This window comes from Microcebus murinus, chromosome 2 (assembly GCF_040939455.1).
Source record: "Microcebus murinus isolate Inina chromosome 2, M.murinus_Inina_mat1.0, whole genome shotgun sequence".
In the NCBI taxonomy this organism is placed as follows: domain Eukaryota; kingdom Metazoa; phylum Chordata; class Mammalia; order Primates; family Cheirogaleidae; genus Microcebus; species Microcebus murinus.
In genome coordinates this window covers 31,077,291-31,102,726 of record NC_134105.1, presented here as the reverse complement: position 1 = coordinate 31,102,726, position 25,436 = coordinate 31,077,291, and the positions used below count along the sequence as shown (strand labels likewise).

General features: G+C 46.8%; 2 protein-coding genes across 7 annotated transcripts in view; both read left to right on the top strand.

Annotated features, from left to right (window-relative positions):
* The window catches only part of FOXJ3 (forkhead box J3), a 141,378-nt gene extending 128,582 nt beyond the window's left edge, over positions 1–12,796 (top strand). For all 6 annotated transcript variants that reach the window (XM_020290055.2, XM_075997124.1, XM_020290054.2 and 3 more), the window contains 4 exons: positions 1,000–1,101; positions 2,355–2,546; positions 7,332–7,439; positions 9,793–12,796. In XM_020290055.2, coding sequence (XP_020145644.2) covers positions 1,000–1,101; positions 2,355–2,546; positions 7,332–7,439; positions 9,793–9,908 — 518 coding nt within the window. In that variant the 3' untranslated portion in view covers positions 9,909–12,796. The remainder of the gene's footprint in view (positions 1–999; positions 1,102–2,354; positions 2,547–7,331; positions 7,440–9,792) is intronic.
* Positions 12,797–23,367: 10,571 nt separating this feature from the next.
* GUCA2A (guanylate cyclase activator 2A) lies at positions 23,368–25,436 on the top strand. Its single transcript, XM_012765184.2, has 3 exons — positions 23,368–23,478; positions 24,456–24,663; positions 25,130–25,436. Exons 1-3 carry the CDS (start codon positions 23,404–23,406, stop codon positions 25,192–25,194), a joined length of 348 nt encoding a protein of 115 aa, XP_012620638.2. The 5' UTR covers positions 23,368–23,403; the 3' UTR covers positions 25,195–25,436.

Below are 25,436 nucleotides of genomic sequence, written 5' to 3'. Positions count from 1 at the left end.
TGCATGGCCCCTGACTGGTGACCACTTTGCTTATATACAGACTGTGGAAGTCTTAAGTTCTTCTGATAATGTCACATCAGATGATACCATTCCTGACTAGAAATACCCTGACCTGGATTCATCAGTATTTTTTTTTTTTTATTTCGGCATATTATGGGGGTACAGATTTTAAGGTTTCAATAAATGCCCATTTCCCCCCCTCCCCCCAAAAGTCTGAGTCTCCATCATGACCATCCCCCAGATGGTGCACATCTCACTCATTATGTATGTATATACCCGCGCCCCCCCCCCCCCGCCCAATACCTATTACTGTAGTACCTATGTGTCCACTTAGGTGCTCATCAGTATTTTTTATAGATGTCTCAGGCCTCTTCCTCACTACTTTGGCAGGAGGACTGTGTTAAATTTCTCTCTTCTAAGGTTGCCTTGTAAGAAGCATCCACTCTTATTATATGATCTAATTTATATCCCTTAATTTAGTGCATTAAATTATACTCTGCATTGCTTCTAAATGTGAACTTGTCTCTATAATTTATGAAGAGCATATCGTTTAAGGTCAAGACAGGAAAATGAACTTTATATAGGGGAAAATATACTGATTTGCATGACTTTTCTTGCGTGCTCATTTATTTGTACTACACAAATGTAAAGAGCAGTATCAGTTTGACTTTATTAGGTGATGTGGCAATTTGCAAGCTGCCAGACAAGAGGTTAAAAGACCTGGGTTCAAAGCTTAGGTTCATCAGGGTGACCTTACTAAGTTATACCATCTCTCTGGGTTCAGTTTCTTTTATTTGTAATATGAGAGAAATAATACCCTTCTGCCTGTCTCAGAAAAGATTGCCCCAACACATGATATAATTGGTTCAACTTCCGTTGTAAGGCTGGACAAGGATCAGCCAATGTCAAGAATAAGAGGCCAGCTCGTTGCCTTCCCTAACATACATTTCACTCTTTGATGAGCCAAGATTTATAGTATTGTCACTGATATTTTTACAGGTGTTTCAAATGATTGGTATGCAACACTTGATATGCTAAAAGAAAGTTGTCGAATTGCCAGCAGTGTTAATTGGTCAGACGTAGATCTTTCACAGTTTCAAGGTGAGTATTGGTTCCTTTTGACTTATAACCAAATACGCAATGATCCTATTTTCTCTGGTAGATAAGTTTCTTTGTAGAAATAAACATATCATTATGTAGTTTCTTTTGGAGTTGGTAGTATACTTAGAAACATAAGTTTGTGGAGTTATGCTGTAGGTAGCTCTAAAGCTCAGGTAAGGCTTCTTGGAGAAGGAGGTGAGGCTGCTTGTGGGAGCCTAGATGGAGGTACCCACATTGACCCTGCATGGTGGTTGGCATTTTCTCCTGAGCCCCTTGGTTGGTATTTTTCTCCCTGATCTGGGAATGAGGGCTAGTTTAAGAAAGTAGCTAGAAATGTTTGAGGTGGCCTCACCTAAACTAAATCCAACTATTTGTCTACTATCATTTCTCTCTCTGGGCCTCAGTATCAACCACCACCCACCACTCCACACCCATGTTCCGTGGCCCTTTCAGCTGTCTGTTTTGGTGCAGAGTGGGGGGCGGTGATAACGGGTTGAGGGGCCAGAGTAGTGATTAAACTCTTGTGGTTTTGGCGTCAGAGGATTTCCTTTAACTGGCTGTGGGGCTTCCCTGTTTGAAAATTGGTCTTCTTTTAAACATGCTTCCCTACCAGGATGGAATTAAGATGATGACCCTAAGGCGTTAGCACAGCTCCAGGCACTTAGAAAGCCCTGAGCAGTGTTTGTTGCTGGTGCTATTACCCTCTGGGCTGCCAGGGCAGGATGCCACAGCCTGTAGCAATTCTTTGCATCTTTTCTGGTCTTCCCCCCCCCCCCCATGCATCCTTGCTGCCCTCTGTTATGAGCCCCCAAGTCTCTATACCTATCTCCTGCCCCTCTGTCACCATCCTCTTGACCTGTGAGGGTTAAATGAGTAGGTGCTAAGTCCTGAGCCTGCTTTCCCTACAGATCACCCAGCCCTGCTCCACCCTGCTGCACCTCCGCCTCCTAAAAACAAACAAACAAAACCCCCCTAAAAACCCCCAACACTTTGTAAAATTCCTAATAAAGAGTTTTGACCAGTTGACATAGCAGAGGGTCACAGATAAGAATTCCGAAAGAAATTTGGCCACATTTAAAAGAATTAAACTTTGAATAATTTTAAAACATTATTCTTCATTGCATGGGCAGAATCACTACTATAATTCAGAATGAGCCAGTGGAAATTGTGAGGGCTGAAAAAAATTATATCTTGCTATTTTCCTTGCAGTGTTTGCAGAACTGTACTAACTGTTTCTAATGCTTTCCTCACAGGTCTGATGGAGAGTATGAGACAGGCAGATCTCAAGAACTGGTCTTTAGATCAGGTTCAGTTTGCCGATCTCTGTTCTTCTCTTAATCAGTTCTTTACACAAACTGGCCTTATTCACTCACAGAGTAGTGTTCAGCAAAATGTTTGTCATGGTGCCATGCATCCAACCAAACCTTCCCAACACATTGGAACAGGTATGTGCTTAGTTATCGTCCTGATTTTCTCTTTTTCTCTTTCATATGAAATTTAATAACTGTCTAAGGCAACTTGGTATGTCAGTAATGGTGACAGTGATCCATTTATATCTTTTTTATTTGTAAGGAATGAAAGCAAATAATTTGTATACAGTGTCACTTAGAAAAATTGACATAGACTGTTTTTCTGTCGTGATTTATATGATTGTTTTATTACTTACAATTAACTTCCCTTAGTGATCTTTAACTTTTTATTAAGTTATCTAACAACAATAAATGTCTTAAAGATATTTATGTTTTTATAAGGACATAGGAAGTTATATCAACTTAAATTTGTACAGATTTGAAACGGAAATCAAAATGTATTTTATATCTTCTAAGAATGTTAAACAAAATTCAACAAAGTTCAAAGTTTACTTGAAGAGTAGACGTAATGATAGATAGTCTCACTGATATTTTATCTAGACCCAAAATATTTGCTGTGTATTTTTTATCTCACTTTCTCTACTCTTTACCCTTGTAGCCATGTCTTCTGTTCTGATTTCAGTGCCTGCATTTTTCTGTAAGAATTTCATATCCAAGTTATTTCTCTCTTTATTTTAATTTCTTCTCTTATCTCCAAGTGTATTTCTTTACTGTGTATCTCTTCTCTATTCTGAGTGGCTTCCTTTAACTATTATCCTATCTTATTTCATATCTTTTGTCCACCTGCATTCTCAAGATCATCAGTCTGGCTGTGTCTCTCTTTTCATGAAATCGTAATTTCAATTCTGTGACCTAAATCTCTAAGAAAGCTCTTTGTGTGCATTTTGGTCTTAGAACTTGGTATTTTGGTCATGGAGAAAGCACTGTTCATCTGCTGTTGTCCTCTGTCAGAGTGGCCAACTACCCCTTCTAGATTCTCTATGGACTGAGAGCCTGAGTTATTTTCCTAAAGCCCTTTGTTCCTAGACGTCTATGGTCATTTGACCTTGATTATTTGGTTCTAGTGTTAGGTGATTCTGTTAATTTTTCTGTCCTCTTTCCTTTATATTGCCAGGGCCCTTCTTCTCTCAAGGGTTCCCACAGCTCCTTTTTCAATGCTATTCTAGTCACAGCCTATCAAAGGTAGAAGAACTATAGTTTTTCTTTAGTGTTTATTCAACTTTTCAAACTCTCACTGTTTTCTTTCTTCATTTCCGTCTGACTTAAAGGCACTTGAGCCAGGCCTGGCCTGCCAAGCCATGCCTCTGACAAATACTTTTTCAGTGAAATTCTGTTGCTCCACATATCCATCACCTCATGCCCACTGATGTCTATTTACAGATATTTAGATTATTTCTTACATGTCCACTCTGCTGCTGCTTGTTTTAAGTGCCTCTTTCTGTCATTCTTTTTACATCCCTATACATTAAATTCATTCAGATATCTTACTTCTCTTATCTCTACACCCCAGTAAGTCTTTGCCACATTTTCTTAGAAATGTAGTATAACAGGGGACTTCAGAGAGCTGTTAATTTTATCCTTTTATTTAACAGTTAAGGAAATTGTGATACAGAGAAAGAAAGTATCTTGCCCAAAGTTATAAAGTTTATTTGGGTATAGGTGTTGACATATCCTTCAAACCTTTCCTGTCATTCTTGTCTCTAAGGCTCCCCTGTTTTGGTGATTTGAGCTCCTTAGAGACTCCAGAAATTAGTGGTGTAGTATGTTAGTGTGGAAGAGGGAAGGACAGAAGGATGTTATAGAACACAGTCTCTCACCTTAAATCATTTTACCTGTGTTTACAATTTAAGTATTCTAGTTATGCTATTCTTATTCGATTCTCTGTTTAAGGTCTTTAGATATAGGTAAGTGTGCATTCATTCAGCAGCAATTTATTTATACCATTTCTGTGCCTGGCTATGTATTGGGCACTAGGAATAAAATAATGACTCTAGAATAGCCCCTGTCAACCAAAGAGCTCACAGCCCGATGGGTGAGACAGGTCCATCAAGAAGTACAGTATATTGAGGGGCTACCCTTCTACCTTCTACCAGGGGGTGTAAGTGCAGGGGGAATTCAGAGAAAGGGGCTTAATCCTCATTATTTATGACCTTTTCTCCTGCTCTGCCTTCCTCCACCCCCATGCTCTAATACTACCAGTCTCCCTGCTGTTCTTCAAATATAGTAGGTAGCATGCACCACTTACCTGGGCCTTGTACTTGCAGTTTCCTCTCTCTGGAGAGGTCTTTTCCCAGATGGACCTATGATGCATATCTTCATCTCTTTGAAGTTTTATTTCTCAAAAAACACTTACTTAAGGGATGCCTTCCTTGACCATCCTGTATACCCAAAGCCCAACACTCATTGTCTCCTCCCTCTGCTTTATTTTTCTTCATAGCATGTTAACATGCTATTTAAATTACTTTGTTTGCCCCTATCCTGCACCCCCAATAATATGTGCCAAAAAAGCAGGGAGTTTGTTTTTCATTGCTGTATCCCTGGTGCATAGCACTATATTCCTCATACATAAATACTTACTGGATAAAGAGAGTCTGCTTTCGATAAATAAATTGTACAATTAGAGTTTTAATTCTCATGACTATATTTTAAATGTTATAGGATCTCAGAAACCTTTGGAAACTTCATTGGAAGTTAATTTCTTGCATAGGAAGTCCAAGCAGCCACTCTCAGACTCTATATTGAGGACATAGGGAAAAAAATGAGAAGTGATATGAATTTCTGTATGAAAATAAAACTGCTAGGAATGTGACAGAATTTCAAAGAGTCTTTCTAATGTAGATATCTGTTTATTCCCATAATCCTCCTCTAATTCCTACCCCCTCTTCCTTTAAAAGGTAAGAATTACTAAGCCATAAAAGAGAAATATAAAAAAAGATTAATCCCCCATAAAAGTTACATCTTTTTTTTCTTGAGACAGAGTCTCGCTTTGTTGCCCAGGCTAGAAGTGAGTGCCATGGCTGCAGCCTAGCTCACAGCAACCTCAAACTCCTGGGCTCAAGCAATCCTGCTGCCTCAGCCTCCCAAGTAGCTGGGACTACAGGCATATGCCACCATGCCCGGCTAATTTTTTCTATATATATTAGTTGGCCAATTAATTTCTTTCTATTTATAGTAGAGATGGGATCTCGCTCTTGCTCAGGCTTGTTTCGAACTCCTGACCTCGAGCAATCCGCCCGCCTTGGCCTCCCAGAGTGCTAGGATTACAGGTGTGAGCCACCACGCCGGGCTAGTTATATCTTTTGATTGTGACTTGAACTCTAAGGTTGTGTAGAATGCAAATTGAGATTTTGTAGGAAAGAGGCTGGGAAGTTGTTGGTGTATCAATGACCATATTACTCTGAATGTTATGGCCCCTCCAGCCTGGTGTACAGTCTTTTGGAAGTGCACTAGCCATGCATATGGAAGTACACTAGCTTTTTTTAATCAGCACGTGGGGACAGGATTGTTTCCCCCACAAGAATATTAGAGCAGTAGCTTAGTACAACTTTTCTCCTCTCTTTTCTTCCTAAATCATCATATGGTTAGTTGGTCAAAGAGTTCAGTTCTGACTATAAACTTAACTATAAAAAGGCATGTTATCGTGGGAGGCTGTGTGACTAGGGGGCAGAAGTCTGGCTTCTGTGCCTGATTCTGTCTCATTTCCTCTCTGGTATTATTTCCTCATCTACATGGGCAGAGATAGGGTTGGAATAGATCATCTCTGAGGCCAGCTCAAGTCTGGACAGTCTGGCTCTCCATGAGCAGGTGAAAGCTTAGAAGGAACCAAGTACAGAATGCTCTGACTTTAAAGGGGAAGATTTTTCTTCTCGTTTCAGTTTCCTCTGGGAAAATGATTCCTGTGTTTTAGTTTTATTACAGTATTACTAGAATTCAAGTGTAATCTGTGCAAAACGCTAGAAGACCTTAAGAGTAATAGCCTTTCTAAAATCCCAGATGTTCCTTATAATATGAACCAGTTTTACGGTCCTTCCCCATGAGTTATTGGGGGAGTGGTCGTGATGTTTTTTTCTTCCCTATTTTATATTATGATGCAACATAATTGGCATTTTGGACGTGTTAGAATTGATGGCTCCTGTCAGTGAATAAATATTAACTTAAGGACCTTCTGAAATACCATTTGAATGAGATCTGTGTTTCCCACCTCCTCACTACAAAACAATACGTTTTTAATCACCTTTGCTTGGTGTGGCTCTTTTACCTTGTGCAGATCTCTACTGGTATTTTGTGCCTCCCAGTCTCTTTGTTAATCATCGAGGGCCTGTGTGGTTAGACCTGCTTTGAGGGTGAGAAAATCAGGGCAATAGAGAAATAAGTGATGTAGAAAGAGCCCATGAGTTAGGAGATCTGGATTATAGTCCTCACCCTTAATATGTCTTTGATCAAGTCAGGTTAGCCTTTCTGAGTTTCGATTGCCTCATCTGTAAAATGGGGATAATAATTCCTGTCTTACCTTCCTTGTGGGCTTTATGAGAGGATCCAATGAAGTAATGGATATGAAAATACTTTGGAACTTAGCGACGTATGTAACAACAACAGTAGACATGCTGTGAGCTTACACTTAGTGGCAGCATCAGAATTAGTACCAGAGTGCTCATAGCCAGCCTGGCACTCTGTTGAAAAGTCCAGCACCACCTTTTGGCAGAGTTTTAGTGCCTGAAGGTATCATTTTTCCTTCCTTCCTTTTCTCCTCATCGTACATGCTTAATTTACTTTTAGATAACAATTCTGTTAAAATTGTAATGTTCGACTTGTTTTACTTATGGTAACATATTTTCCCTCTCTGCTTTTTAATCTGATTAGGAAATTTGTACATAGATTCTAGGCAAAATCTCCCTCCTTCAGTGATGCCACCCCCTGGTTATCCTCATCTCCCACAGGCACTCAGCACTCCAGGAACAACTATGGCAGGTAACTGTGTGTCTGTGTGTGTGTGTGTGCTGCAGTTGGTATACAGAATTTAATATTGAAAAACTTCGTCTTTCCCAACAATGAATGAGGCTGCCTCAGGAAGGAGAGAACTAACCCCTGTTAAGGGTGCATAATCTGGACAGCCACTTGATACCAGCTCTGGTGAAGGGATTCAAGCATTTAGTGGGTATTTGGACTGTAGGACCTAAAGTCCCTTTTAGCCTAGGATGCTATTATTCTAATTGTTGTGCTGCCTTTCTAAGAGGTCTAGGGACATAGAGCAGTCTTGGTGTCTTAGGTATTTTTGAGGATATTTGACTTTGAGAGGACTTCTTCAGGAACCTACTTTGATTAGCTCCTGTAGATTCTGCTCCATTCATTCCATTGGAATTCCCCCAGCTATAGTTTCCAGGGAAGTACGTTATAGAGGAGGTAAGTTTTGGGAGTTACTGCTTCATATACTTTTACTCCTAGGTTCCTAAATGTAAGATAAGTTGCATTTAGCCAAGGGAATAGGGCACATTGTTAGAGTTGGAAAAAGGGTCTTGGGGATCACATCTATGTGAGGAAATGGAGGCTCAGGTCACCCAGTTTGGTAAGTAGGCAAAGCAAGACTCTGTATTCAGAGTCCATTGTTTTTCTCACATACCACACAACCCTTTACTTGGGCTATCTGAGGAAAAGACAAAAAGAAATGGGGGGTGGGTGTGAGTTTGAAACTCTGAAAGAACTGTGTGCCAGACAGTAGTGGGACCAAGTGACATGCCCATTGCTAAAGGGGAAGGAATGTAATCTGTTGTGAGTACTCACTGGTAATTTGTAGGTAGCCTGGTAAGTTTTTTAAGACTCGAGAGCCAGATTGCCAGCATCTGAATTCTGGTGCTTTGCCACTTAATGGCTGTGTGATGTTGGGCAAGCTACCTAACCCTCCTACCTCAGCTTCCCTGTCTATAAAAGGGGGCTAATAATACTACCTAACTCCTGGGGCTGTTGGAATTAAATGAGGATTATATGTAAATTATATAAATTAGCGCCTGGCCCACAGTATGAAATTTGTAAGTTTTTGTTAAACAATTCAAAGAAATACTGCATTTCTGTTATACTATGATATATTGGAAACCTTAGCATTTTGTAAAATTGTACAATAAAATATTTCAGGGCTTATGAGAAAAATAATATTAGCAGCAGACTACTTGAAATTTTGTGATCAGAGTACTAACAAAACAATAATAATCCAGTAAAAAATTCTACAACATTTAAAAGGATATGCTTAATTCCCAATAAAAGAATGAATTCTATAAGTAAATATCAGTCTCTAAAAAAAAGTGAAGTTGGCTTAGAAGTGGGTGTGTCAAGATGAGGAGACATGGGCATAATGCATCAAAATTAGGGGGCACAGGCCGGGCACAGTGTCTCACGCCTGTAATCCCAGTGCTTTGGGAGGACAAGGTGGGAAGATCACTTGAGCCCAGGAGTTTGAGACCAACCTGGCAATATTATAAGACCTATCTCTACAAAAAATAATAATAAAACAATTAGCTAGGTTGGGGTGGCAGGTACCTATAGTCTTAGGTGAGGCTGAGGTGGGAGGATCCCTTGAATCCTGAAGTTCAAGGTTGCAGTGAGGTGTGACCAGGCCACTGTACTCCAGCCTGGATGACAGAGTGAGACCCTTTCTCAAAAATAAATAGATACATAAATGGAGGGAAGAAAAGGAAAAAGCTACTGGGGAGCACAAACAGCACGTGGCCAAACTGATACAAGAAGAAGAGCATGGGGAGGGTGGGCATTGTGCACTCAGCTGTGTTTCTCCACGGTTTACTGTGTTCCCTGTGTTGGTGTTCTCACTTGCTGTTACTTGGTGGCACAGAAATTAACTTACTGGGGGAAATTCAGTATGACCCAGTGTGACGTCATTGGTATACTGCCATCATTCTCCTGTTTACCATTCTTATGTGAGCCAGTTCATGTTACTGAAACATATATTGGAACAGAACAGACTATGAGAGAAATGGTTGCATCAGCACTTTTCTTATGCCTTTCTTATGCTTCACTGCAGCCTGGTATAGAAGGGAATATGGGTTTTGGAGTCAAGTGAAATAACTTGACTTTGTCCCCTACTAGCTATATGTGACTTTGGGTAACTTGCTCATCCTCTTAAACCCCATCTCTATCTCCCTTACCTATAAAATGAGGATCATAAGAGGCACTTGCTTGCTTGCATACTTAGGGGTGGATTAGTGAGATAATGTGTGCTCAGTGCCTGGCACATAGGAAGTGCTCAATAGGGGTTGATTTATTTTTCCTTTCTGTTCTACCCAAGTCACTACTATCACTGCCTCCTTCCTTCTAGGCCATCACGGAGCCATGAACCAGCAGCACATGATGCCTTCCCAAGCCTTCCAGATGCGGCGTTCTCTGCCTCCAGATGACATCCAGGATGACTTTGATTGGGATTCAATTGTGTAGGGCTTATTTCTACAAGGCACCAGACCCCAATGTTACCTTTCTGTGCAGTGAAGGGAAAGGTTTAAGAGAATCCAGTTGAGAATACAAACTTGCTAATCACTTTACCAATGTTATCAAAATTTCTTCTGAAGACAATCAAAAAGATTTTAGCTGGATAACCTACTGCTTTTATTCGATCCAAACAAGTACTACATGTTTGTCTCCCTGCCAGCTGCCCTATGTAGCTCCTAACTGTTGTGTGATTTGGACGGCTTTTTGCATATTTGTGTCAGTTTGATGTTAACCACAAGTGCCAGACTGATTTTTCAGACAGAGCCTATTTTGCTGCAAGCAGTTTATAGATACATATGTGTAAATATATGTACAAAAATTACTGAAAGGCTTCGATTTTTTCTAATTGGATTATTATGTCTTGAAAAGAAAGTTATTGTCAGTTTTTATTCCTTGTTAGGCTATTTTCTGCAGGATGCTTTTAACTGATGTAGGGAACTGAATGGGAATAGATTTTTCCAAAGCCCAGTTCCCCTTATTTAATCTTTTTCAGAAATGTGGGTAATGAGTTCTACCCAGTAAGTCAAGGAACCCAGAGTTTGAAACTCTCCAAACAATCCAAAGGGGCGTGTTGTTCTGAGCAGCATAGAGAACTGACCAAATTTGTTTTGATGCTTGGGGGATTATAGAGTATATGTTGTACCTTGTCAATGTCTGTTTTTCTAAATCTACATTATAGCAGCTCTAAAATTTGTTGATGGATTACAAGCTGAGCATTGCTTGGCTCTTTAAACAAATCAATGCTTCCATGTTCACTTAGTATTTATTATTCAAAAGTGTTATTTTAATATTTATTGCTACCTTATGTGAATGCTCAGCTCCTATTGGGTTCATTAAGGAGAAATGTGTCTGAAAGCACAGAATTATTTTTCTTGATAAGAGTTTACAGACAAGACAATCAGAGGGATATTGTGTCATTCTCTGTCATCACACCTTTTACCATGTGAGTATATTTCTGTATCTTAAAGGCATTCCTGTTGATTGAGACTTATTATTTAAATAGGATTTTTATGGAATTTGAATCAGATTCCATTTGGGCAACAGAACAGCAGGGCAGTATTTATAAAGCAAGTTTCGTCACTCATTCTTTTCATCTAGGTAGCACTGAAAGGAGGATAGAGGCACACATGGATTTTATTTGCTTCAGTCTTCATTGCAGATATTGTGTGGTCTGTTGTTTCTGTTGTCCTGTGTGTCTGTGTATGCATGATATTTGGTCACTCTCTTTGAAATGCAGCCCGCCTCTTAGGGGTTTTTACTAAAAGTTGTTTGTTTTGTTTCATATATCACAGTTACTTTGCATGGATTGATTGTCTTAGTTTTATAATAAAACTAGAAGAAATGAGATGCTTTTTAATGAATACAATTTGAATTGGTTTAGACAAAAAATTCTATCAATTCTAATGGAGAAATATATTACATCAAACAAGGAGTAATAACTGCTCACTGGTTGCTTTTTAGCATCTCTGGTCTCTGTCAGCCATGCTAAGTCACTTTAATTAGCCTTAGTGATTCTATGGTTGAGTACTGTCTACTTGAACTGAACAAACATCTTTGTGTGTGTGCACATGCCTGTGTGCATACGTGTGCGTGTGCAAGAGATAGTGTGAATGTGTGTTTGTGTATTTTTTTAATGGAGTGTTGCCTTGAATGAATCACTGGGAAGCCAGCCATGGTTAAGGGCTGGTGAGGTTGGGGAGAAAGGAAGAGCTTTATGTTTCTCTGTTGTTTGGATCCTGCTCGGCATGAAAAAGGAAGCTCAGTTCCAGCCCCTTGGATCAACGAAAATCAGAGGATTCTGGAAAGGCAGCCAACTGGCCCCTCTTAGAAGGATCAGAGGCAAGATGAGATGGCAGCTTGCAGAGTAAAAACTTGAAAAAAGGGGGCAATTTTCAGTAGTCTGCTCAAGTCACTGTTTTCTAGACACCAAAATAGCTGTTTTGAAACTGTTTAAATTGCTTGGGTGGCAATGTGCACTTTAAACAATTTGGGTATTGGAATGTGGTCTCTTATACTGAGTGATTTGGGTAGAGCCACTGATGATGATTTTACAAATTGTGTGAAGCTAATTTCCCATTTGGCAATCATTTACCAATTTGCAGTGATCAATATTTTTATGAGAATTTAAACTTACCAAGAATGACCCTGGAGGCAAAGCCTTCACCCAGACCCATCCTACTCTTCTGTGATCCATGTGGCCCAGGAGCCCAGGACAGGCCTTCTCTGGGCCCTGGCCAGACAGGGCTACCTGGTGAGGTGCAGGGAGTTCCTCTAGTGGCCATTTCACTTGGTAGTTATTAATACAGAGCAAGTTCTGTCTTGGGCTTAAATTGACTGAAAACTTTTGGGGAAAAGAATAATAAATGCATGTAATCAAATGGGGGCACTCTGTCCAGGAGAATAATCCGACTGGCATTTGTGGCAGTTTTTGAAATGTAAATGTATTCATGTGTGTGCTTGTAAATACGTGTCTCTCAGATGTTCTTTGAAGTGGGAGGGAATCAATCCGGGGATAATTTCAAATGGAATAGAGTATTTTGATATTGTTCATTCAGAGGGTGATGTGTACATATCTATATTGTATATATGTGATGAAAATGCATTGGCTTTTGTGTAAACACAACCTGCTCTCCGTACTGCTGTTGGACAGTCAGTGTTTTAATGTTTCTACAGTTTTGCTATTGCACGATTTCATATTTTGCCTCTATGATGAATGGCACCCATTCTTTGTAACTGTTTAGTGCTGTAAAGAAATATTCCAAGTGTCATTAGGATTGTTGCTGCCAGAACTGATATGCATGAATGGCACTTAAAATAAATATATTATGTTAACTCTATTTACAACACTGATTGATCTGTGTCATTCGCTGCAATTGAAGGAGTAGGATTGGAGCTAGTCCAGATGCAGAAATCTCACAACCAGGACCCCTGAGTCCTTGAGGTCTCTGAGATTGTGTCCCATGTATTGCTGCCTCAGAACTGTAAATGTTGTCGTTTATTGAGCATCATTTCACCAAGCATCATTCTCCTCATTTACAGTGCCTATACAATGAAGATAATACCTGCCTCCCAGAGTTATAGTGGGATTACATAAACCACCATTTATAACACATTAACTGCCATGTGAGTTGTATTTAACTCATGCTAGTTTTGAGCCCAGGGCTTTGTGAAGCATATGTAACTCATACATCTCTTCACCTTGGGAGCTACGTGAACTATTTTTAAGATTGCATATAACTCACACACAGAAAACAGTAAAAAATAACAAATTTTTCATTAAATTAGAAAAGATCGTTTTGGTTTTTTTTTGTTTTGTCCCTGTCCCCCCTTACTCCCCAATCGTTTTGTTTTTGAAGTTTTTCTATTTTTGTAATAAAACACCATGGCCCCAAGGAAAAAAATTTTTTTTCTAGTGTGGCAGTGTGTTAAAGAAACATTTAGAACAGCACCTGGGACGTAAAGCATACTGGTACTCAGTATGTAGCAGGTGCTGTGCTAAGTAGATGTTGTAGTCCTCATTTTACAGACATGGAAACAGCTGAGATAGAGGTATAGTGACTAGATCTTTAGTTGGTAGGTGACAGCTAAGGTTTGAATTCAGGTCATTTGCTCCAAGCATCATGTTCTTCTATACGATCTTCTCTTCCCCTGCCCTTGCCCCTGGTGTTGTCCCCAGCACTGCCTTCCCAGAGAGCTATTTCCAAAAGGTTAAAGTGGACCTTTTTTCTTTTTTTTTTTAAATTGCTAACTCTGTATAAAGCTCTCCCTTGAGAAATCCAGAGATAAAGAAACCACTGTTCCTGCTGTTAGGGAGCACAGACTTGCCCAGGACAGGTAGCAAATCCCAGCTCAGAGAAAATGCCCAGAGAGGCTACTCTGAATGTATGCCCAGGCAAGGCAAGATGCTGGGCATTGTGGCAGTGGTTTAGGAAAGCCTTGGGGTGGGTGTGGACTATTAAGTTGGGTCTTCAGAGGGCCTTAGACAGACAGAAGAAGGTATTTCCATTTTTATCTCTCCTATCCCCCCACCTCTCTCCATGTGACATGCCTGCTCCCCCTTTACCTTCTCCCTTGATTGGAAGCTTCTTGAAGTCCTCACCAGAAGCAGATGCTGGTGCTATGCTTCTCGTACAGTCTGCAGAACTGTGGGCCAGATAAACCTCCTTTCTTTATAAATTACCCAGCTTCAGATACTCCTTTATAGCAACGCAAAATGGACTACAATGTCTGTTTATTACAATTTTACAGGAAACAGGCTCAGAAAGGTTAACTTACCTAAATTCTCACAGCTAGTAGAGGATCTGGGATAATTCAGTCTAGGCCTGACTTCAGAGTTCATTTCCTTTTACCCCACTGCTTTCTAAAAAGAGGAATTTTCCTAAAGCCAAGGATAGTGATTATCCACCATGTGTGTGTCCTTTGAAGGGAGGACTGTGCTTTACACCCATCATAGGTAAGTTTTGGTCACTAACAGTATCTCTAAAGGACTGTAGTCGGGGCATAGTCAAATCTGGTCACCTTTTGCTGATTCAGATACAGCCGAACTGCGCTTCTGCTGATCAAATGAACAAAGTAAGATCATTAAGATAGATGCATGTTTAGGTCTCAAGGGTGTAATGTGTTACAGTGTGCAAAGGGATGCTTTTCATAGATGGGACCCTCATCAGCTGAGTAAAGCAGTCCTGGAGAAACCATGGAAGCATCAGTTTCCTTTCATTGAAGGCTTGCCTGCATGTAAATGCCCTGCAATCACAGAGCTATCCTAAAAGCTTCAAGCTAGAAGGGACCTTAGGAATCATCTAATACAACCCCACATTTTGTTGTTTAGAACATCGAGACCCAGAGAGGGAAGCAACTTGTTCAAGTCATAGCTAGTTAGAGAATTTGAGGAAGGGGAATGAAGAATATCATTGACCTGGCAGCAATTTAAAATTCCTGCACACATTGTCTTATTTGATCTACACAATAACCTGATGATGCAGTACCGTTAGTGCTCCATTTTACAAAAGAGGAAACAGCTTTGGAGAGGTAAGGCACAATGGAGTTGCATCATGAATGCATTCAGTCAAAGTATGCAAATTCATACATATTTGGCCAAAAAGGAAGTATGGAAATTTTAAATAATGTTAGAGTGCAGTATCCGCTTGTGATGGACATGTGCTCCTGAGTAAGTGTGAGATGGAAGATTCGAATCTGAAATTTTAACTGGTGTTTGCTTCCATGTACCTCTCTGCATGAGAATCTCCTCACTGAGTATGATTCCAGCGGATAAAGATATACGTGTTTTGTACAAAATTGCCCTGGGATTCAAGCCAGCTGCTTCATCTGGCACTCAAAGATGATAACCAAGAACTAGAAAAACTGGCCGTGTTGGGCTTATCCACAAAGTGGTGCCTTCCCAAAGGATGATTTTCAAGTGATTTTGAACTTACCTCCCTGCACTCCTTCCCTGATATCTATGACTAGTCAACATGTGCAAAACACAAACTTGGTAATTGGCTGCAACAGAAGAACTCAACCCCAGATCAGGGCTGGCTTCAACCCCCAGCTCTCCTGCACTGCCTCTAAGCAACACTGACCCTGGAAGTGGAGAAATGGACAGCTACCCTCTATTAAGTACTTGTTACTTAATATTACTTACCCCAAGCACTCGATAGAGATTATCCTGTTTACTCTTCAGGACAACCATGTGTGGCAGATAGCGTTATCATCAACTTGCCCGGGTCATCCAGCCTGGAAGTGGAGGAATAAGAGTAATAGCAGCAGTAGAGCTGGGCTTCAAACCTAGGCTGTCCAGCTCCAACATCTGCACTGCTGTGCTGTCTCAGGTCCTGAGCTCTGAGCAGTGGGGCTGCAGTGAGCACGTGTGGCCACCAGAGGGCGGGGCTGCGGCTGTGTCTTTCCTCTTTCGGGTATCCTTTCCCCTTGGGGCTGTGTTCCTTTCTCTGCGACTCCAGAGGGGTGGCAGGGATTGGAGCAGCCAACTCTTAGAATCTGTGCCCCTCCTTTCCCATGACAGAGCTTGCTGGAGAAGGCCAAGGGCTCTCTCTAGTACCCAGCAGCAAACACTGCTGCTGTTTGGTGGGGCCCACTCCAGAGCTGCCTCTGAGCCTGCCACCCAACCCAGCCCTCCTGGTGTCTACTGTTCCCCAACTCCCAGGTTCGCATGGGGGAGGTTGCCTCACCATCAGCCTCAAACTCTGAGTCTCCTGAGGCTCTTTTTCTTCTGCGGCTGGCTAAGGCCGGGCACTGGCATTGTTTCAGCAGGCACAGAGAGGGCTCTGGTCACTGGGCGTCTACCCTGGCCCAGCCCCTGACCCCAAGCAGGCCTTGTCTCTGCACACCCATGCACTGACTTTGAGACCATCACAAACATTATGATTATTGCCACCATTTGCCCGGCACTTGACAGCCGTTATCTCAGTTAGCACACCCAACTGCCTTGTGAGGCCGGTGTCATTACCTTTTACTGCTGGACATTGCCACTCAGAAAAGTGAAGTGATTGCCCAAGGCCATGGCCTGTGGGGGAGGTTGGCAGGAGGACGGGAGCCCAGCTGTGCCTTGGTCACACCTGCTCCTCCCGTGAGGCTCTTCCACAACACTTCCCAGTTGCCCTTGACCTTCCTCAGCCACCCCACCCCACCCCACCCCAGAGCCAGGCCTGGCCTGACGTCACTGGGGGTGAACACGCCCCTGTCACTCTGCAGCCCCCAGAGAGCAGACAGGCAACTTCCCGTCCCAGACAATGGCAATAAAGACATCTGGGGACGCTTCTCGCCCTTCCCATGCCCGAGTGACGTCCACAGGCAGAGGCCTTCCTGGAACAGTCCTCTGGTTCCGTGTGAGCACGTCTGCGTGCTTAAGCTCGTGTGACTGTGTGTGTGTGAGACTATCTGTGAGCACAAACCTTGTACGTGTGTGCTGGTGAGATTGTGTGTCTGTGGCTGGGGTGTGATGGGTCGCCTGTGTGATTGTGACTGGGGCTTTGTGTATCTGTGTGTGCTCATGATCTGCAGACGGGGCAGAGAGATGGCTCCTCACTCAAATTTGGTGCCTTAGCAGCTCTCCCTCTGCTCCCAAGCACCCATGTGCTGGGAGACACTTGCCTGGGATTGAGCCAAGATCACAGACACTGTCAGGGTTAGGCCCTGTGAGGCTGATATGGATGAAGTCCTCCCTTCTCTTATCACATCCCTGCCTTGTCCTTGTCACCTACTCCTCCCTAGTCTATCCCTCCCAGCTGGCCCCAGGTCTATACCTCTCCTGCCCCTCGCAGCCCTATCCTGCCCATGGGAGGCTTCCGGCCACATCAGAGGCCGCTCCTTGGTGCGTTGATCAGTCGTGGTTGGGTGTGCTCCCTCCAGGTCCCAAGGGCCGGCAAGGTATTAGAAGCAATGGGAAGGATGCAGACTATAGTCAGAAGGAGTTAGAATTCTGTTTGGGCAAGACTCTGCCCTCTCTGAGCCTCAGTTTGCTCATCTGTGAAGTGGGGATGAACACCTTACCTCAAAGTGTTGTTGAGACCATCAGCGGGAAGGCGGGTGGAGAGCAGCCAGCCCGGGGCCTGGCACACACTGGTCCCAAGGAGTGATCTTCCCTGTCTCCCTCCCTCTCCTCCATCCATTGCCAAGTTGCCAAGACAGCTGATTCTCCTCCCACACCATCCTCCAATCCACCCTTTGCCCTCCTGGAGCACTGCCAGGGGTGGAATGCACCCCTTCTCTCCTGGCCTAGTGCAGCGCCGCGTCCAGGCAGTCCACGTCGACACTCATGCCATGGTGCCCTTTCTGGATCACGGCTCTTATCATGGCCTCCCCTGCTCTGAAGCCTCCATGGCCTCCCACAGTCCCCGGGTTAAGGGCAAAACTCCTTAGCCTAGTATTTAAAGCCTCCTTCTCCGGGCTGCTCACCCACGGCCCGCTGACAACGCCGTCTGCTGCCACCCACCCCACCCGCCTTCCCCGCCTTGCCTCTGCCTCACAGTCCCCAGCTCCAAGGGGCCAGGTCTTCCCACTGGTCAAGGCCTGCTTCCCGGGCCACGTCATCTGACACGCACCCTCTGACCTGGCCCCGGGAGGGCCTGCTGCTCCAGGCTCGTTCCTGTCTCGCACGGCTCCCAGCACACTCCCTGCGGAGCCCCAGGGAGTCTGTGCCACGTCCCTGCGTCTGGCCTGTGGGCTCGGGGGTCCTCTCTGTGGGGCACGTGTCCTCCCTGCCTCGAGGACAGGGAAGGTTGGGGGACGTTGTCTGGTGGCCAATGCCCAGAGCAGGCTTGGGCTGGAGGTGAGGCGGCAGCTGCTGTCCCGCCAGGCAGGGAGCAGATGGTGAACGGGCCGGGCCGCAGGGCTGTGAGATGACACTGCTAGCAAACAGCCGGACACACCCTCCGTCCACTCCCCAGCTGTACCCCTGGAGCATCAAGGGAAAATGCCGGCCCACCTGGGGCCTGGGGCGTGAGAGATCCCTCCACCCAAGCCTGAACTTGGGCTTAAGCCAACAGGCTTCCAATCCCAACTCAGCCATCCACTTTTCTGTGTGACACTGAGCACTCTCCTGGGAGCCTCAGTTTCCTCTACTGTGAGCTGGGCTCCATTGACCTACCTCACAAGGTCTGGCTCAGTAGCCACTCCTTTCTTTTTCCCTTTCCCTCGTTGGAGTTTGGGGCCAGGAAGACTGCTGGAGGTATGGGATGTACTGAGTATAAGTTTAGGCTTTTCTTTGGCATTTGAGAGAACTGGCTTCGGTTCTGGAATTTGTAGCTATATGACAACAGCTGCCCCCAAGTCCACCTGGCAATGAGTCTGAAATATTGTGCTTTCCTCTAGGCTGAGGTAGCCTCATGCTTGTGTCTACACTTATGCTTTCTATTGGCCAGGTGCTCTTGTGCAGTGTACAACACATACAACCATACAGAGCAGCCCTGTATGCACCCTTGGGAAAGTTATGATTTCTTTACCTCTCTGAGCTTCTGAGCTTCAGTTTACCCATCTCTAAAATGGGGCTATACAGTTGTTTCTTACATATTCCCGGAGCTGTTAGGAGGGTCACATACATTGTAATGCCTCAGACAGTTCTGGATTCTCATAGGAACCAGAGATTTTTATACCCTCCAAGGCACATTTACGAGCAGCATGGGAAGGCTGTGAAATGTGAGTCACACCCCTTTCGAGGTTACACAGATCCGTATTGAAGGCTCTAGGCCTCCAGCCGGGCTCTGTTCTAGGCCTTCCTGCTGAGGTCAGCTTGGGCCTCGGGGCCTGCAGAGAAGGGGACCCAACTTGAGTGCGCACACTGCAGCTACAGTGAGGTCTCCTCAACGCAAGCATTAAGCTACCTCTTGGCCAAGAGGGGTCGCATCAGTGCCCTCACAGAGCCCAGAGGGCTGTCCCAACAGCAGGCCAGAGCTGGCAGTGGGGTGAGGGTGGCTGGGCTTTTAGGGAAAGTCCGTTTTCCTCACTGGTAAAACGCTTAGCCCAGAGCGTGCGCAGAGTGAGGCATGGTACGTGTCAGCTGCCGTCGTTAATGTGATGACTGTCACAAAGGCTACCGCAAGACTCGGTGGCCCACTCCGCGCCAGGCCTTGTGGAGCACGCGGGGCCTCCACCAGCAGGAATAGCAGTCTCTGCTTCCAGCCGTACACAGGGCAGTCAGCAGGACGGACGGCAGGGGAGGTTTTATGACGGGGAGCACAGGGGAGGGGAAACGGTCTTCACCTGGGCTTACAGGGGCCGGGGTTGGTCAGGACAGGTCGCTGGAAAATCCACATTTTGCAGTGGAGCTGTCACTGCCCCCATTGTCCCGACGCAGACGCTGAGGCTCAGAAAGGTCCTGCGGGTTTTCAGTGACGAAGCTGGATTCGAGCACAGGCTGCCTGGCCCCAAAGCCTGAGCTCGTCGGCCTGCACACCCAGGCCTGGTCCACTTCCTTGGTGGGCGCTCAGCAGGGGCCTGTCATGAAGGCAGGGGAGTCTACCTTTCCTCGGAGCGAGGGCCGGCAGGGGTTCCCAGGGGGCAGCCAGGTGGTCGAGGTGGGGCGGCCTGGAAAGATGCCGGGAGCAGGAGTTTGCCAGAAGAGATGGAACCCAAACAGCCTCAGACTCCCCTCCCACCCACATGGGATTATGAGGGGCTGGGGGTGCTGGGACCGAGGCCTGGGGACTCAAGGTGTGGGCCCGGGGTCCAGGACGCTTGGCGTCCCGGGAGGACCCCAAGACCCAGCCTCCAGCAGCTTCAGTGCAGGCTGCTGAGGCCCCGCATACCTGGAGAGGACTGAGGGGCCTGAACTCACATCGGGGCCCCACTTGGGCAGGGAGGTTGGCAGGACAAGGGGAGGAGAGTTGGTTCCCATTTCCCAGGGTGGATGTCAGAGGCGGGGTTGGGTAGGGCAGGACCCAAAGGGTCAAGGCCTAGGAGCCACTTCCTGTTTCCCATTGCCTGGAGTGACGTCGCTCCCGGGCTCCCCACCCCTGCCTTACACCAGGAAGTTTACAGCAGCACAATTCGCAATTGCAAAGAAGTGGGAATAACCCAAATGTCCATCAATACAGGAGTGGATTAACAAAATGTGGCATATGTATACCATGGAGTACTTCTCAGCTATAAAATTGATGAACTACCTATTGTATTATCCTGGATAGAGCCGGAGCCCATTCTCCTAAGTGAAGTGTCACAAGAATGGAAAAACAAGCATCACGTGTATTCACCATCACATTGGTATGAACTGATCAACACTAGCGTGCACATATGGAAGTAACATTCCTAGGGGGTCGGGCAGGGGGAGGGGGGAGTGGAGGGGTAAATCCACACCTAACGGATGTGGTGCACACTGTCTGGGGGATGGGCATGCTTGTCGGGCAGTGCAAAGGCAATTCATGTAACCAAAGCATTTGTACCCCTGAAATACTCTGAAATAAGGAAAGTTTAATTTAAAAAGAAAATAAAAAGCCCTGGCCAGGAGCTGCAAAAGAAAGAGGCTTTGGGGACCAAAGCCCCCCCCTTACCCTCAACCCTGCTGCATCTTAAGAGGGGAAAGACTAAAAAACCAAAGTGGGTCAGGAAAAGGGCTCCTTCCGCCTAGCTGCCCCACCCAAACCCATCCTTAATGCTAAGTCGAATCCCAACCCAGCTTTAGCCTCACAGTTAAGCTCAGACCCAGCCCCAATCGTAAACCCAACTCCAACCACACCTCCAGCTTCACCTGCAAATCAGCTGCAGTCCTAATCCTGCCAAGGAGCCCACCAGGCTCAGACCAGCCTCGGTACTGAAATCCCCAGTAACCCAGTCCCACCAGCACCAAACCCAGCTCTGGCACTCACCCCTCCCCAGCCTCAGCTGCACTCCATCCCTGACCTGAATCGAATCTGGACCCCAGCTTGAAGCCTTGAAGCCTTACTTGAATTCCCACCCCCGCCTGCTACTTCAGCCTTGTCCTGATTTAACCCGCCCCACGCTGTGACTTCCTGCGGATCTTAACCCAGCTCCAGCCCTGCCAGCCCCACTGCACTCCTGGGCTTCTCCGCCCCAGGCTCCACAACTTCCACTTTAATTGTCCCTCTAGCCTGCCCTTGGGCCCCACTCCACCCACGCCCTACTCCTTTCCTGAGTGCCCCTGCCCCATGTGGCTGCTCCAGCCCCTTCCTGTCCCAACCGGGCCGCCATGGGAACGTGCTGCACGCAGTGCACACAGGTACACACACCTCAGTGTGCACAGACACACACGCCTCGGTGTAGACACAAACTCACACCCCTCAGCATACACACACACCTCATTGTACACACAGACACACACATACCTCAGTATACACACAAACACACACACTCAGTGTGCACACATACCTTAGTGTATATGCACATACCTCAGCATACACACACATGCACATACCTTCAGTGTGTGCACACACACACATCTTGGTGTACACAGAACACACACATCTCAGTGTATATATATATATATATATATATATACACACACACCTTGGTGTACACAGATATATACACACCTCAGCAGACACACACACCTGTTAACATACACACACACACACCAGAAAGGGGAGGAGAGTCTGGCCTGGCTCTGAGGACCAGCCTGGGCGGTGCGGGCCGTGCTCCCTCCAGCTCCTCCTCCGTGTTGACTGTCCCCATCCAGGGGTCCCCACCCCTCCGCCCGCCCTGCCGTCCTGGCATCCAGCCAAGTTTGCAGAGCCGAAAGATTGAGGTCCCAGGGCTACTCTTTCTCCAGTGTACTGGGGACCCCGCTCACAGCAGAGCACAGGGAACACAGTGGGCTGGGGACGCAGTCCTAACGGGAGGGACACAGGCACACACCAAGCACCCCCCACCCCCGACAGCATCTGTGGATCCTGGGCCAGGGGCCCGGCTCATTCCAGGACACTCTGAGGCCCCTGGGCAGGCAGGACAGCCGGGCCACCACAGGATGGGGACATGCTGTAGGTCAGACAGGCATGGGGTCACCAGGAGGACCAGGAACAGCAGTTGCTGCTGCTAAAAGTAGTAGTGGAATGGCCCTCTGCTGTGCGCCTTCTGTGTGCCAGGCATTGAGCATTTTAAAAACGTTGCTTAATCCTCAGAACAGTAATACCTACCCTACAGATAGGTATTACATCAATCTCCACAGAGGACATAAGGGACAATGAGACTCAGAGAAGGGAAGACATTTGTCCAAGTTCACGTACATCACAGCTGGGCAGTAGGTGGGATTGGAACCCAGGCCTGAGGATGGCAGAGCCAAGGCCTTCCTTAAAGTCACAGAAGCCAAGCCTGGCACCTGGTCTGCAGCCTCAGCTCTGCTGTTGGAATCTGCCTCACCCCATCCCTGCTGTCTAGGCTGAACTATTCACATTTTCCTGAATATTCCAGGCCTGTCTCACCTCCTGGCTGTCCTGAGACTAACACCCTTGGCATGAGATGGCCTTCTACACCAGCTCCTTCCCTGAGAAAACTTCCACCCGGGAGTGGACTCAGTGCTGGCATGACCCCCTTGGAGAAACCCTCCTGAACTGCCCTGCCCAGGGTGTGCGAGGTGGCCCCTCCATGCTCCCCCAACCGAGTGCAGCCCTGTCACCCCCACCCTAACCACCCTGAGTGGCCACTGGTCTGGGTCTGGGCCTCCCTCCTCAAGGGCAGGGTCTGCATGCCCACCCAGCACAGAGCTGGTCTGGAACAGTCATCCAGAACAAGTGTACAGGGTTGGAGAATGAATGCAAGACCAGCCCAGCCGAGACTCAAAGTGGGTGCCCAGGGAGGGACTGGCCCCTGCCAGGCTCTTATCTTCCAAGGCTGTCTTGAGCCTTATCTGATGAGACCTGACAGGTGAGCAGATGAGAGTGACAAGGGCTCCAGGTTACTCAGTAACCCTGCTCTCTTTAAAAGTCCCACTGTTTCCCCCTGGCATCCAGAACCGGTCACCCTCTGTCCTGGTACCACTGCCATGAACACCTTCCTGCTGTTTGCACTCTGCCTCCTTGGGGCCTGGGCTGGCCTGGCGGAGGGGGTCACTGTGCAGGTGAGTCCTCCATCCCTCCCTCAGCCCATCCTCTCGCTGCTTCCAGTGCCCAGGGCCTGTCCCCTGAAAGAGCACCCCGTCTTTGGGGTTGGAGTGGGGGTGTGTGTCTGAGGCTTGGCCTTCATCAGGGACCCCCTTCTCAGGCCTGACACACATGCCTTACCCTCCAAATGTGGAGGAGAAAGAACACCAGGTAGAGAGAAGAGAACCTTTGGGAAAGGTGGGTGGTAGCCACTTTCCTGAGGGCCTGCCATGTACTGGCTAGTCCCCAAGTACCTTGCTGCTGCCCGACGGTCACCCTGGGAGGAAGGGGTTATTGGTTCCATTTTACAGAAGAGGAGAACCGAGCCTCGTTCCGTAACAGGCCATGGGCGCAGAGCTGGGAAGCGAAGGAGCTAGGTTCAAATCCAGCCTTTACTCCTGCGTTCTGTGCTCAGCCATAGCATCCATCTGGCTCACAGGAACTGCATGGCCATCCTGGAGGTCCTGAGGGGTGCGTACACCCCCCTCGGAGGCAGAGCCCAGCGGCAGGCCAGGCTGGCACTCAGCAGGGGCCCTGCTGTTTACCACAGCCATATCATTGAGGCCTTTTATTGCTTCTCAAACAAAAACCAGGAGGCAGGCTGGAGCTGGGTCCCAGTGATCAGCCCGAACAGCTCTGGGCTGGGGAGACAACCCTGGGGTGGCCACGTGGAGCTGTGATGCCTGGGTGCTGGTGCCCGCGCCTCTCTCTGAAATCAGCATGCTGGCTCCTGCTAGGTCCTTAGGGACCTAGCCTGTCCTTGGCTTGTCACACCCATTTTCTCCGTTCCTTAGGGAGCATGCAGAACCTGTGGCTTCCAGGGTGCACTGCGTCACGGGGCAAAGCCAGGGTGGGGGGCCTGATCTCTGTCCTCACGCTGCCCCTCAGGGGAGCCCGGGGACACGGCTAGGATGCAGGCTGCAGCCTAGCCCTCAGTCTGGTGTGTCTCTTTCAGGATGGAGACTTCTCCTTTTCTCTGGAGTCAGTGAAGAAGCTCAAAGGCCTCCGGGAACCCCAGGAGTCCAGGATTGGGAAATTCTGGAAGCTTAAACCCATGGACGGTGAATCCGTGGTTCCCGTCCTCTGTAACAACTCGAAGTTTCCAGAAGAACTCAAGCCTGTCTGCAAGGAGCCAAACGCTCAGGAGATCCTTGACAGGCTGGGTGAGCAGCCTCCTCTCTGATTGGCAGGGCTTGGGAATTCTCTGATTGGCTGCTCTTGAGGAACACTGTGCTCTGATTGGTAGAATTCTGAGGAGGGGCTCAGCTCTGATTGGTCAGACTAGAGAGCTTGGCTCTGATTGGTGGGTCTATTGTGCACTCTGCTGAAATTCTAAATTGTAATTGGTGAGGCTTAGGAAGAGCTTCACTCTGACTGGTGGGTGGTAGCACTGCGCCTGGTTCGTCTGGTCTTAGCTGTGTCTCCCTTCTTAGGATCTCCGCTCTGATTGGCTTGAGCTGTCCCTGTGCCCTGGTTTGGGGTGAAAAGCCAAAGTGGGTGGGACAGGACAGAACTGCGGAGATTCTCCTTGGGGGCTGGGTGGCAGATGTCCAAGCTCTGGCTCAAGGGAGGCAGGGGGCTCTGGGGGAGGGGACGCTGGCTCTCACGAGGCCCATCTCTCCTGTCCAGAGGCCATCGCTGAGGACCCGAACACATGTGAGATCTGTGCCTACGCTGCTTGTACCGGATGCTAGGCGGCTTGCTCGCTGCCTTCTTCCCCTCCCCCGCCGGAAAGCCCTTTCTTCTGCCGGAGAGGCCGCCCACTGTACTCTCACTCACAGAAGCTCAACCCTACCCTAGCCCCAGAACAGAGGAGTGAAGAAAGAGCAGCTGGGGGTGGGGGTGGGGAGCCTAGGTGACTGGAGACCCAACTCCCTGACGCTGACCTTTGCTAGCTGCATTGCAACCCTCAGCTAATAAACCAGATTCCAGAGTA